This window comes from Orbicella faveolata, unplaced genomic scaffold (genome assembly GCF_042242905.1).
Source record: "Orbicella faveolata isolate gen_17 unplaced genomic scaffold, um_ofav_v1 contig_34, whole genome shotgun sequence".
NCBI lineage: Eukaryota > Metazoa > Cnidaria > Anthozoa > Scleractinia > Merulinidae > Orbicella > Orbicella faveolata.
The window spans coordinates 20,930,001-20,942,285 of record NW_028301563.1 but is presented as its reverse complement, the minus strand read 5'-3'; the positions used below and the strand labels follow the sequence as shown (position 1 = coordinate 20,942,285).

Genomic DNA, 12,285 nt, shown 5'->3' with positions numbered 1-12,285 from the left:
CTGGAAAATCGCAGACACGATTTTTGAGGGTGATTTGTGAGAAAACACTTCCGATGTAAATCGTGCCGCTCCGATAATTCACACGCGGAAGCGAACCAGTTTAAGCGAAGCAGTATTTCTGGGTATTTCTTTTAATATCACTGCGACAATAACTTTTTAGAAATTTTCAAAGATATGATTGTATTCTATAACTATTAAGCCTTCAGAAAATGTATAGGTTGATGGGATTTTCTTTCAAAGCGCCAATCCACCTACCATGATACCTTAAGCAGTTGTGAAATTTAAGCCTGAAAAAAATTCACATCTGCTTAAGTTGTGTGCATAACTGCGATGATCAGTCATGCTTTCATGTCTTTTCGGGTTCTCGACCTTTCTTTGTTGTGTTATTTGAAGATATTTACAGTAGAGTTGAGCCGTTAGACTGTGCTATAGCAAAATTTTCAGAGGTCTTAGGCCTGCATCACGGTTTCCGCTTCGCAAAGTTTGACACCTCTGTAATTTGCCATGTGCTTATTCTGTGTTTAGGCTCATTTATATTACAAGATATGTTTTGAAGTCTCTAAATATTTGCCTTCGAGGGACAAAATATGAAATTTTCCGTGAACATCTTGCTGATGCGCTTTCCATACTGTGACGCCAGGCCCGGCTGTTTGATTATAAGTGTTTGCAAGTTACCACGGATGAACGATCGCGAGGTCATAACGAGGTCATAACGTTAACTCGCGCTCCCCAATAAGGCGTCTGTACTGCAGACTAGTAACTGGCAGTTTGTAATTTCTTGATACGGGTACCAATCGATTTACAAAACAATGGGTGTAAAAATAACTATTGCTTTATTCCAAAGTGATAAATTAACCTTAATCTAAAGCGTTTTAAATTAAACAATGGAATAGCTATAGCTTAAAAATAACTATGTAATGTTTCAAAAGGGCGGTGGGAGAAGACCAAGTAATTTTGAAAGCGATTCAAGCCCTTCATCCACTGCATGATTACATGTAAGACCATTTTGCATTTAAAACAGAGGTGAAAGCCAGAGGCAGCCTAAATTCTCTTTTCAAAAAACATTGTGACGGACAAAGCTCTTTGGAGCAAGACAGTCCCAGAAATCAGCTGCACTACTTCTCAAAGGGGAAATAAAGATCTGGCTGAAAATGATCCACCAGTGCCTCAGTCCCCGAAAGAGGGCCCTTTTATGGCTAGAGGATAGTATTTAAATGTGGGATGTCGTCTAAAGTTTTTGATTTAGTTTTGCAAGCAGTATATTATATCTACTATGTAAATTTGATGTTCCTTCTTGGAATCAATTTCATGACTAAGCCACTTCACTTGGTTAATCTCATGAAGTTATGACAAAAACAGTGTGAATCTTTACCTGTAAATTTATACTGTAAATCAGATCCAGACCCTCTTGTTTCATTAAATCATTGTTTGGCCTTGTTTGCCAGGAACTTGGTCTTAACTTTTGTTTATTATGCTGTGATTACTCATGCAAAAGTGTTATCGGCTGTAACCTCTGGGAACTTTTAACATCAGCTGACAGTTTGAATTTTCTAAAAGCTTCCTGCAAAACTGCTTTAAAGAAATAATTGCCAAGCATACGATTTGCATCATTTGGTGACATAATACCAGTACCATAAATTCCAGTTTTAGTATAGAAGAGATCACAGGTGAGCAGACATTACAGTCTGTTTGGTGACCAAATGGACACAGGCATATGCTCAGGTTCTGGCTTAGGAACTGGCTATTTCATAGCTCTCAGCGGTGGCTGTCATTCTGGCACTGACTCTGTGCCAAGTGGTCACGCATAAGGAATTTAAATTTGGGTGCCCCAAAAACTAGGACCTACATGTAAATGTAAGAGTCTCTTCCAACATCAAATATAAAACTTAGAGTGCAGTGTGAATAGTGTTTAGGAATCTGTATTATAAACATTACTCTATTGGAATTAAATAAATAAACTCACATATTATAACAAAATATTTGGAATAGACATCACCTAAACAAATGCAAAATTAGGAAAACAAAAAACTTACACTTTTAGTGTGTACATGTAAGCTTTTAAGACTCTCTCGATATCAAAATTAATCAATAATTTAGCCAAGCCAAAAACATGAATCTGTGGACAAACAAACCTTTTCACAAAAAAAGGCACTCTCTTGCCGCCCTGCATGTACATGTATTCCTGTCTTTCTTTTTTCTCGAAGTATCAAGCACTGTTTATAACCAAAATGCCAGGCAAAGACTGAACAACTCCAGCACTTCTCAGAGGAGTTTTTCGATAGGCGTTAAAGTAAATCCCAGTCTTCTCTAAAAGGACATGGTCACAGATGCCATGTTTGTTCACAAGTGAGGTTCAGGTTGAGAGCGTGTGCTAGGCCGCATGTACATGCACAATATGTAAGTTCTATCAAAAGTGTCATCACTTTAAAAATTTACCAGAAGCAATCAAATCTCTGAAAGCAACAACTAATAACTCGAGGAAAATTGATCCAAGTAATTGGTTGACATTACTTATTATTGATTGGGGCCACTCCTAATGGCAAAACATGCCATCACTCACAAAGTAGACCAGAATTAAGATCTAACAGTCAAATCACAAAAAAATCACATCTACTCAATATTAAAATGAAAATTTCCAGGTACATGTAACTAGCTTGCAGTAATTAGCAAATTATTGATTGTAGTCAGTCATCATGTACATGCTTCAAGATTACATAATTTACATACATGTAATTTTGGCAAAAAGTGTCCCACTCACAGTGTGCACATGAAAGATCTCAAAACAAATCACAAGAAATGACAACCACTGAATATGAAAAAGAAAATTGCTTGTAGTAATCAGCCAGTTACTTATTGTGGTCACTCATCATGGTATACATGCTTCAGGATCTTGCAAAAGTGCTGTCACTCACAAAGTACACCAAAATCAAGATCTCACAACCAAATTCCTTTTTTTTTTGTTCTTTCAAACAATTCTTTTTTTCTTGTTTCCCATATGAGCAGTTACAGTTTCCCAGATTTGACAGTCATTTAACAGTTTAGTCATTATTGTTAACAATGTAGGAAATCCATTTTTTTTTTGTCTAAACCGTTGTTAATGATAAAAGTTGTTGTTCCAGTCTGTTATGAGCAGACTTATGTTGAATTTAGTGGTTGGTTTCAATGACAGATGTTGTGACCAGGCTAATATTATAAGAGTCTGTGCTCTGATCTGTTAACAAGAGGCATTCACTACTAACATCACAGCAAGCTGGCAAAAAGCACAGGTTCCTTTGGTTTTAAAACCAAACAAATATATGTATCAAATTCACAATAACTGTGAATAATAATTATTATTGGATGAGGTTGAGCAAAATATCATGATTTGTCAGTGGCAAGCAGATCAATTATTTGCCGAAGCTGAAGGCTGAGGCAAATAATTGATCTGCGACCACCCAGTTTGGTTTCACATTTAAATCACTCTCTGACAGCTCAGGGAAGCGATCTGCCATTTAAATTATTTCACCTGAGAACTTGGTTTCAATTACGCATGAGAGGAAAATTCAATATTATTTGCAGCAAACACATTTACACGGCACTACGCATGAGCAGATCATTATTTGTAGGCAGTTATTTACAGGTCACTTGGTGGGCTCTCAGCCAATGAAAAGGAAGACAAAATGCATCGAATGATAAAAAGATTTATTTTTCAGTTGTCAACAATAACATTTCAGAACACCTAGAGGCCTTTGTGCATTTGCTTGGATGCCAACTTGCAAACTAGAGCACAAGCTTCAAGATCTCGCGAACAACAACTACCGAACCAGGACTTGGAACATTTCATCATTAATTATGTACATGAATCAACTGCATTATCCACTTACCCATTCATTCATGTCCTAGTGGGTTATTCTGTAACTGGTTAAATTTTCTCTGTTTCTTGAAAATGTTACAAGCAAAAGCGAATAACGAACCCTCATTGGACCACATAAAAACGCCTTGGTGGTAAATCACACTGATTCCGCAAATCTTTCCCAACTTAATTGTTTCATCTGCCTCAGTTTCTTGCAAAGAATGAAATACTTCAGCTACATGTAGTTTTCTGTGTTTTCATCCTTCTCTTATTACTTCGTCCTCTCGTCTTTCATTATTTTTTCTTCTTCTTGCCAGGTAATTTCTTCTTCCTGAACCTTTGTTGTGCTTAGCCATATTTTTTGGAAATATACCAACCTGCCACATAAATGTAGTGCATTCATCTAATCAAAAATTTGGTGAATTTGAACTACACTGAATGCTTGTCTATCCCCCACTGAAGATCAAAACTAACATGTGCATGGGGAGAAGTCCCTAACACTAGGCCCTTCAACCATTTTCCAGAGCCGCTTTGTGTGAATATCATTTTTGCCAAGAAATCTACATCCATAATATAGAAGAATGAAAATAATTAAAGTAAAATTAACGATAGAAACAATAGGGCGAATACAGGCTGAGTGACACCTAACGTCGCAACCAAAATGGAAGGATTCGACTGTTCATGGCAGGCTTGATTCAAGCTTGGCAGGCTTGGATTTCATGTGTTATAGCATGCAATTAGTCAATACATGAACATGTGTACAACACATTTTCGCACGACAACAAAGTGCGATTCCATTCATTCGAATGTCCCAATTTTGTTCTTCGAGTGTTCGGACCCAATCGTTAGATTAAGTTCGATTGATTTCGATAAAGTTCGTTAAGTCGAACGTTCGATTTGGTACGTGATTAGTTACGTCTGGAGCAAAGCCATGCATCTAAGAGAAAGCTTCTTTTATGAATAAACATTTGGCGCATCCAAACAAGAATACGCCAAAGCATTACCTGCGTATGTCTCAATGTAAAATACCTGAAAATACGCTTGAAAAAGTTACGAGGGCTGTGAACAAAAAAATGGAGTTTAAGCAGATAAAATAAACAGATACCGTACCGTTAAAAATCCTGGGCTAAGAACTATATCCAATGTGGCGATCGATGCAATCCTCTTGCTTCGTTTTGGCGGTCGTAACTTTTGGCGCAAACGGATTTTCCGGTCGATTTTCCGCTGACCCATCGGTGCAATACTCTGATGCGAGCATTTTGGTCAGCTGTGATTGCATGAAAGATCATGTGAGTGACCACGTGACTTGTTTCCATTTCAAAATTGCTGTGTAAAACGGAGGTTTCGTTCCAGTCGTTTGAAACCAGTGCAACAGTTCATTTGTTTGTTTTTTTACCTTCTACTGGACGAAAACTTAAGGGACCGAACCGAATTATATGACTCGTGGGTGCAGCGACCATGATTTGTCTTTCTGATAGACTTCAACTTGGTAATGTCTCAAGGAAATGGAGGTAAGCCGACCATCTTCTGTCTTGGTGTGTCTTTCATTCGAAAAGATGCATGCACATGTAAATACATGTAACATATCTGTAACGCCATCAACTGTTTTATCGAATAAGATGATTGCCTATGAAACATAGATCTGAATTTTGAATTGTTCTTTGTCCAGTCTACATAATTAGGTACTGTTTTATATACATGTATGATCAGTTATATGGCAGTTACATGTTTGCAACTGTGTATGCCATTTTTGTGCAGCCGTAAATTACTCATCCATTGTGATCATTTTACTATCTTGACATGGCATAAACTGATCGATCTCTTCGTAGGGAAATTAAAGTGCGAGCTGTGGAAGTTGAATCAAACAGTTTGTTTTTCTTCAAGTGGAAAGGCAACTTTATAGACTGAACATGGTAGCAAAACATACACGGAGGCAAAAATATTAAACCCTGCAATAACTAAACAATGCAGTAAATAATTTTGTTTTTATTTTCAGCTTTGAGAAACAGGAGATGGAGAGTGGTGCTACCCTGTCAGGGCCAAAGTCTCTGTGAGTCTGATAGGGGTCTTTCAACTGCCTTCCGGTTACGAAGTTATTGCTGCAATTCTGCAATAATTGTTGGTAAATTTTTAAAGGAGGAAATAACTAAATTTAGGGTTAGAAAGGAAGCTATATGTAGCTACTACAGTCATGCCACATCAGTGAAAGTACAGTTGTTTCTTGTTGGAAATGAATGAACCTTACGACTTGATGGGATAATTTTTGTTAACTTGTAAATAGCAATATTATCGATCATATATTACATACATGTACACTGCGGCTACAAAGTTTATTTCAAGGGGAACATGGTATACATTAATTATATCTTTCATGATGGAATACTGTAGTTTTTGTAAAACTTTACCTCAAATTGCACATGACCTTGACTTGTGACAGCTTGAGTTCCCCATAACTTACTGCAAGTGGTTTTTGTTTTTTAAGCTTCATCTTGCCAGGGCAGGAAAAAAAAAAAAATGAAATCTAGCTGCCCAGTGGGCCATTTTATTTTAGTTTTCAGTTGGCTCCACTAAAATATTACTAATGCCCAATGGGCACGTAGGGTTCATGCCCTATCAACTACATCATTTACTAGTTACTGTCTATATTCAGTGATAGGCTATAACAAAATGAGTTTACTGGCACTATGAAACTAGGTGAAAGAAACTACCAACAGTGACACAATTGTTGTGTCAGATACAAAGTATGCTTGGATTTTAAATTAGTCCATACTTTCAACTTACTGTTTTGCTCATCTTTGCAGTCTTAAGTTTTGAAATAGGCTTTGATTGGAAATTATCATTCACAAGATTATATGTACTGAGGCTAATTTCACTTGCCCAGCTGACCAGACCTCCAAACTTCCATTTTCACTTGCCCAAGAGCAAAATTTACTTGCCCCAGGCAATGGGATGTGGGTTTTTCCCTGCCCTACTTCCTAAGACTACCAGTATTCCCTCTTTGGCTTAGGGCCTCTTCATATGAGCCCGGTCAACCAGCCTGGCTCATGTTCTGAGATCTCACCTCGCCACTCTTTCCTTCGTAAAAATGTTGATGTGTTCATATATGTATGAGAAGCCAGGCTGGCCGGGTTACTGAGATCTCAGTTTTTGCGTCCAAGATCTCAGTGACCAGGATGAAAATTTTCCCATATGAATGCTCCAGCCCAGGTAACCAGGACGAAACTTTTTAGGCAAAATAGCTTCGCTTTTGCAACACAGCACTTGGCCAGTTACCGGGCTCATATGAAGAGGCCCTTAGTCTATGTATCATGCATGACACAAAAGAAAATCAACATTTTTTTTTCTCGCTGTTTTCATTTGCATCACACACAATAGACTAACTGAAAGAGGCCGGGACTACTCATAGTCTGAATATCTGTAGGCCCAATAAGATGGTACAGCTTTAATTGCTACATGCACTCGTACATGTACATAAAACAAGTCCATGACTCAAAATCAAACCTACAACTTGCTTATAACTGTAACATGGACCACATAAATGATGCAGGGTTTAGTTGCAGTCTCAGACATTGCTCAGTGATGAAAGATGAACAAAACCTTTGCACAACATGATCATCACCTACTAAATTTACAAAAGTCACACAATAAGTTGTACCCTCTAAATTGGCCAAAGGGTTCCCTTGATTAGAAGTGATTGATGCATGTACTGCATGTACATTTACAATGTATATAGTTCCCATGTAAAGACCAGGGTTGTCATTAATTTTTTAGTCACCTGTAGCCTTATTCTCCACACCCATAGCAAATTTGTTACTTTGTGGGTGATTTCTCTAAACAACAGGGAATTTCACTTGCAGCATCAAGGGAAAATCAAGCATACTCAGCCATAACAGGTGTTACGGCTTACAACCCTTAATGACAGCCCTGCAGACATAGCATACCAGTACAAGTAAATAACCTGTATTTAGCCTTAAAATGAGTGATATAGAAGATGATTTATACTAAGTAATGGACCCTTAGCCTCAAGTTCTCAATTGGTATTGATACATGCACGTTCCTTTGACTCCTTTACATTGTTTGCAATTCTTCTTAACAAAGAAAATATGCACCACTGATGATGACCGTACACTCAAAAATGTTTTGGTTTTTAAAACTTTAGTAACTTTTAGCCTTTTATACATGTACAGTAGACAAAAAAAATATTATCGCAGGCTCAACTGTTATTACAGCTTTTCATATACAGATACAGTAAGTGTAGAGCTACATACATTGATTATACAAGTAAAGAAAGAAGTAGAGCCAAGCACCCCCATCAAGCTTGAGTTTGCCCTACACTGACTTCTAGCATGTCATGTGCTGTTCACAGCTAGAGCAAAGTTACATGTAAGTTTAAGTGTTTTTTGGCACTATTGTTATGCTGTTTTGACACTATTTTTGAACTATTTTAATACTATTTTTATACTATTTTTACTGTATTTTTACTGTATTTTCATACTGTTTTTATACTATTTTGTGCTATTTTTATGCTGTTTTATACTATATTACTGTGTGCTATTTCTGGACTATTTTAAAGCTATTTGAATATATTTATATTGTATTTGACATATTTTTTCATATATGATCCACTTTAATTTTTAAACTGTTTAAAGTACTATTGAAATATATTTTGAGACAGTGGATTTCAATAGTGTTTTAAACAGGTTTTAACACCTTTAAAATCAGTCGAAAAATATGTTAAAAATATAATTTTGCACCTATTTTAAACCTATTTTGTACAAAATACTTTCAAAATTGTCATTTAAACTAGTTCAAAAATAGTCTTGCAGATTAAAAGCTGTTTTTTAAACGATTTGTGTCCTGTTTTTATTCCGAATGCTGTGTTCCTCGAGAGATTTTTAAAGTAGTTACAGACTATTTTAATTATATTTTTAAACTTAGCAAAGGATTTCGAGTTTTGGAATTTTAACTATATTTTTAAAAGCTTTCCAAAGTACATTTCAAATTTTGTTTCAATAGTGTTTTAAACAGGTTTAAACACCATTAAAAGCAGTCGAAAACTACGTTAAAAATACACTTTTCGCCCTGCTTTTAATCTATTTCATAAAATAGGTTAGAAACAGTCTTTAAAAATAGTATTTAAATACATTTAGGATAGTGTTTGGTTTGGTAAGGGATTTATATTCTAATCATATTTTCCTTTAAGTACTCTTAAAAAGAGTATAGTATGAACTCTCAGTCGTCAAAAGGTGTTTATAAAGTTCCCTAGTGACCCTTATTCAGTGCACAAAACAAATGAAGGTACTACAGTAACTGAGTCTGCGAAGTTAAACATGGATTGTTTTGTTAATTTTCCACTTATCCTTGAGCCGACACAAAAATGCAACTCTCCTATTCACAGTAAATAGAAATATTCTCAATTTATTGTACAAACGGCTAAATAAGGAAAGGCAAAAATTTCTTTTTTTGCCGTTCGCCGTACGGTTACCGTTAACGTTATTCTTAACCTTTCTGACTTTATTTGCTTTTCCGACGCTGAGTTGCAAACGCGGGTTCGGGGTGAAAAGGTTTGAACCTTTAAATCCATAATTAAAAGCTAAAATCAATCACAAGCACTGGAGTTTCAGCAGGTGACCGAATTATGCCTTTCCTTCAAATGAAAAAAAAGAAAGAAAGAAACACGACTTTAACTAACATCGGTTCGTCACGAATTCTCAACTTTGCGGAAAACACAAAAATGATCCTTAATTACACGCTTAGATGCATTGCGTTGATTTCTATCATTGGCGGAAAAACTTGGCAACTTCACGTTTCAAAACTTAAAGCACAGAGTGAGACAAAACGTACAAGTGGTGAGAAGAAAGCGCGCTTACTCTCCGCGGAGGCGAATCCCTCGGCAGAACCCAAATCTCTACATCCCTGCTGTACTCCTGTACATCCTGCTGATCTACACGAGTTACACGTACATATCCACGAAGGTAGGCCGGTCTAATTCAACTTCCCTTGATCTTTAAATTTGATTATTTTGATCAGTGGACTACGATAACCGAATATCAATGAGTGTAAGAATATTTGTCAGAATGTCTTAATACTACATGTATGTCATCTGTTTAGATGTCCTGATCCTAGATTTTAGCATTCTTAATTAAGAATTTTAACTCTTAAATGTCCCCCTTTTCTCCTCTATGATCCCTGTCGTGTTAAAGTTGTTTTGCTTTGCTTTCATGATTTGTTGCACGAGTAATTTGGTGAGTATCCGCATTCCGTATTAGGCCGCCCACAGCAACTTTCAATAAAATAAGGAAATCGTGGCTTAAAAGCTTATTATCTTTTAGTTTTCTCTAAACGCTCCATTAGTTTGACTGCTTATCAGGGGAGAGAAACCAGACAATGTTTCCTGCCTTCTATTAATAATAGACAAGGTGTTGTCTTTGTACCGTTTTTCATTTCTGGTTGATTTGCTATATAACGCTGTCGTTTTCTAACACAAACCTTATTTTATAAAAAACGATGGTCGCCAGTACGATATCCCTATTCTACACGGTGTCGAGTTTAACCGGGTCACGTCGAACTCGATTTTCACACTTTAAATTAAAAACGCGTGTAAACAGGTACCCTCTTTACGGCTGTAGAAGTTTCAGCAGTTTTTGTTACGTCATGAACATCCTTTGGGAGAGGAACTGGTTGCGATTCAGATGTCGATGGTGAATATGGTGGCACAGAAGACATAAAGACATTTTTGATGTTCAGCTGGATTCCTCCATTTTATTGGTGGTGATTCGATTATGTCAAACATTTTTTAAGCCTTCACTCTCTATTACGTCCAGTAATCAATCTAACGTAATCAGAATAAAAGAAAAAAAATACTGAGAACTACTGATAACGATTGATAGAGTGCACTTTACGAGTGAACCAATTCAATAGTCAGTCATGATAATTAAATGGCGAATGGGAGACTTCATGGACCAGTTACAAGAAGTATATACCAAAGAGTTTATTCCGTTCGGGAATTCAGTTAAAATAATTTTTATGGTACAATTAAATTTATGACTTATCAGCTGTTCATTTACATGCTTTAGGAAATCAGTGCAAGAATGGTGGCGTTATGACAATGGGTGAGCATGATGTGTTCAAATGTTTATGCCCTCCAAAGTTTGGGGGTCCGCTTTGCGAAGGTAAGCTACATTTGGTTTTACAATGCCACCTTGCTAGGACAGTGAGTTGAAGTGGTAAAGAAGTTAAAATTGGCCCTGAGGTGGAGTTAATTATACTTTTGTAGCTTTGAATTGCATTTTTTCGCAGTGAGATACCGTAGGTGCATTGTGCTATTCTCATAACCTTCTCTCCCTGAACTCTAGACACCTTATTTTGTTACTATAATCCTTGCAAGAATGGCGGAACTTGTAAAGAGGTTGATCACGGTTTTAAATGCAATTGCGCTGAAGGATTTACGGGAAAAACTTGCCAAGGTAGGTGATTTCCGGTAATTATTAGCATATTGCAGTGTAATTATAATTATTTGTCATAAACCTAACTGATCGCAGTTGATTTGTGCGCTCGGATTCCGGGTCGGTCTATGTTTGCCGATCATTGTATTCTGTTCTTGGAAGAGACACGTTACTCTCACAGTGCCTCTCTCAACCCAAGTGTATAAATAGGTACCGGTAAATTAAATACTGGGTGGTAACCCTGCGATGGACTGTTATGCCATCGAAGGGGCTGAAAAAATACTCCTGATGATAATGGAGTTAAACACCAATCTGGTAAACCACTAAGCGTATGTTAGTATGGTTCTTATTCAAACTTGCTTGTTTCTTGTTAAAGACTTACTGCAAATGAAGTCCAAAACTCGGAATTTGATTGGTTTAACTACGGGCTAAAAGCCACGAGTCATGTATATGGTTAAAAAACATAAGGAAGTCGTAAAAAGTGATAGAGAAGCTGTTTCCGAAAAAAAATTACAGTTTTTTGTTTTAAAAAACTGTATTAAAATAGTTATATTTGGTTTTAAAGTTAGGTTTTTGTTGTTAATATATCTTTAACAAGATGTGTGTAAGGAAAGCTGCCAATTGTAAACTGCATTGCTGTTCTCGTGGGTCCTGCGTTATAAATGAAATGATTATGGGTTAATCCATTGACTCTCGTGCGAGAGAAAGTTAAATAAAAAAGATTTTTGGGCATGCCCGAGCGAAAATGTCGTAACATGCGACGCTAGTGGAAAGAAAGGCATGCTCCTATGTTGTAAATGTATTCTTAAGTAGGTTGGAGTTAATTTGGGCCATATTCAGGCTGAACATCTCCAAAATGTCCAAAAATTGCGTTTCTGACAAAAAGCTCCGGGAGTCAATGGGTTAAAGGACTCAAAACGTGTTTTGCAATTTTTCAGACAAAAATTTCTGCAAACCCAATCCTTGCTCCCATCATGCCACTTGCGTCGAGACACTAAATGGCTTCAA

At 36.7% G+C, this 12,285-nt stretch overlaps 1 protein-coding gene and 2 long non-coding RNA genes across 3 annotated transcripts in view; 2 read left to right on the top strand and 1 right to left on the bottom strand.

Moving 5' to 3' along the window:
* LOC149105246 (uncharacterized) overlaps positions 1-5,084 on the bottom strand; it is a 75,847-nt gene extending 70,763 nt beyond the window's left edge. Inside the window, exons 1-2 of the long non-coding RNA XR_016210136.1 lie at positions 4,943-5,084; positions 264-4,209 (exon numbers count right to left, since the gene is read on the bottom strand). This is a non-coding gene — a long non-coding RNA (uncharacterized LOC149105246). The remainder of the gene's footprint in view (positions 1-263; positions 4,210-4,942) is intronic.
* A 338-nt stretch (positions 5,085-5,422) lies between these two features.
* On the top strand, positions 5,423-6,352 carry LOC149105245 (uncharacterized). Its single transcript, XR_016210140.1, has 2 exons — positions 5,423-5,745; positions 5,829-6,352. It is a non-coding gene; the product is annotated as an uncharacterized LOC149105245 (long non-coding RNA).
* A 2,643-nt stretch (positions 6,353-8,995) lies between these two features.
* LOC110064073 (uncharacterized) overlaps positions 8,996-12,285 on the top strand; it is a 23,034-nt gene continuing 19,744 nt past the window's right edge. The window contains exons 1-4 of the mRNA XM_089299017.1: positions 8,996-9,807; positions 10,909-11,004; positions 11,188-11,298; positions 12,216-12,285. The exon at positions 12,216-12,285 is cut by the window's right edge and continues 41 nt beyond it. Of these exons, the coding sequence (XP_089155143.1) occupies positions 9,471-9,807; positions 10,909-11,004; positions 11,188-11,298; positions 12,216-12,285 (614 nt within the window). The 5' untranslated portion in view covers positions 8,996-9,470. The remainder of the gene's footprint in view (positions 9,808-10,908; positions 11,005-11,187; positions 11,299-12,215) is intronic.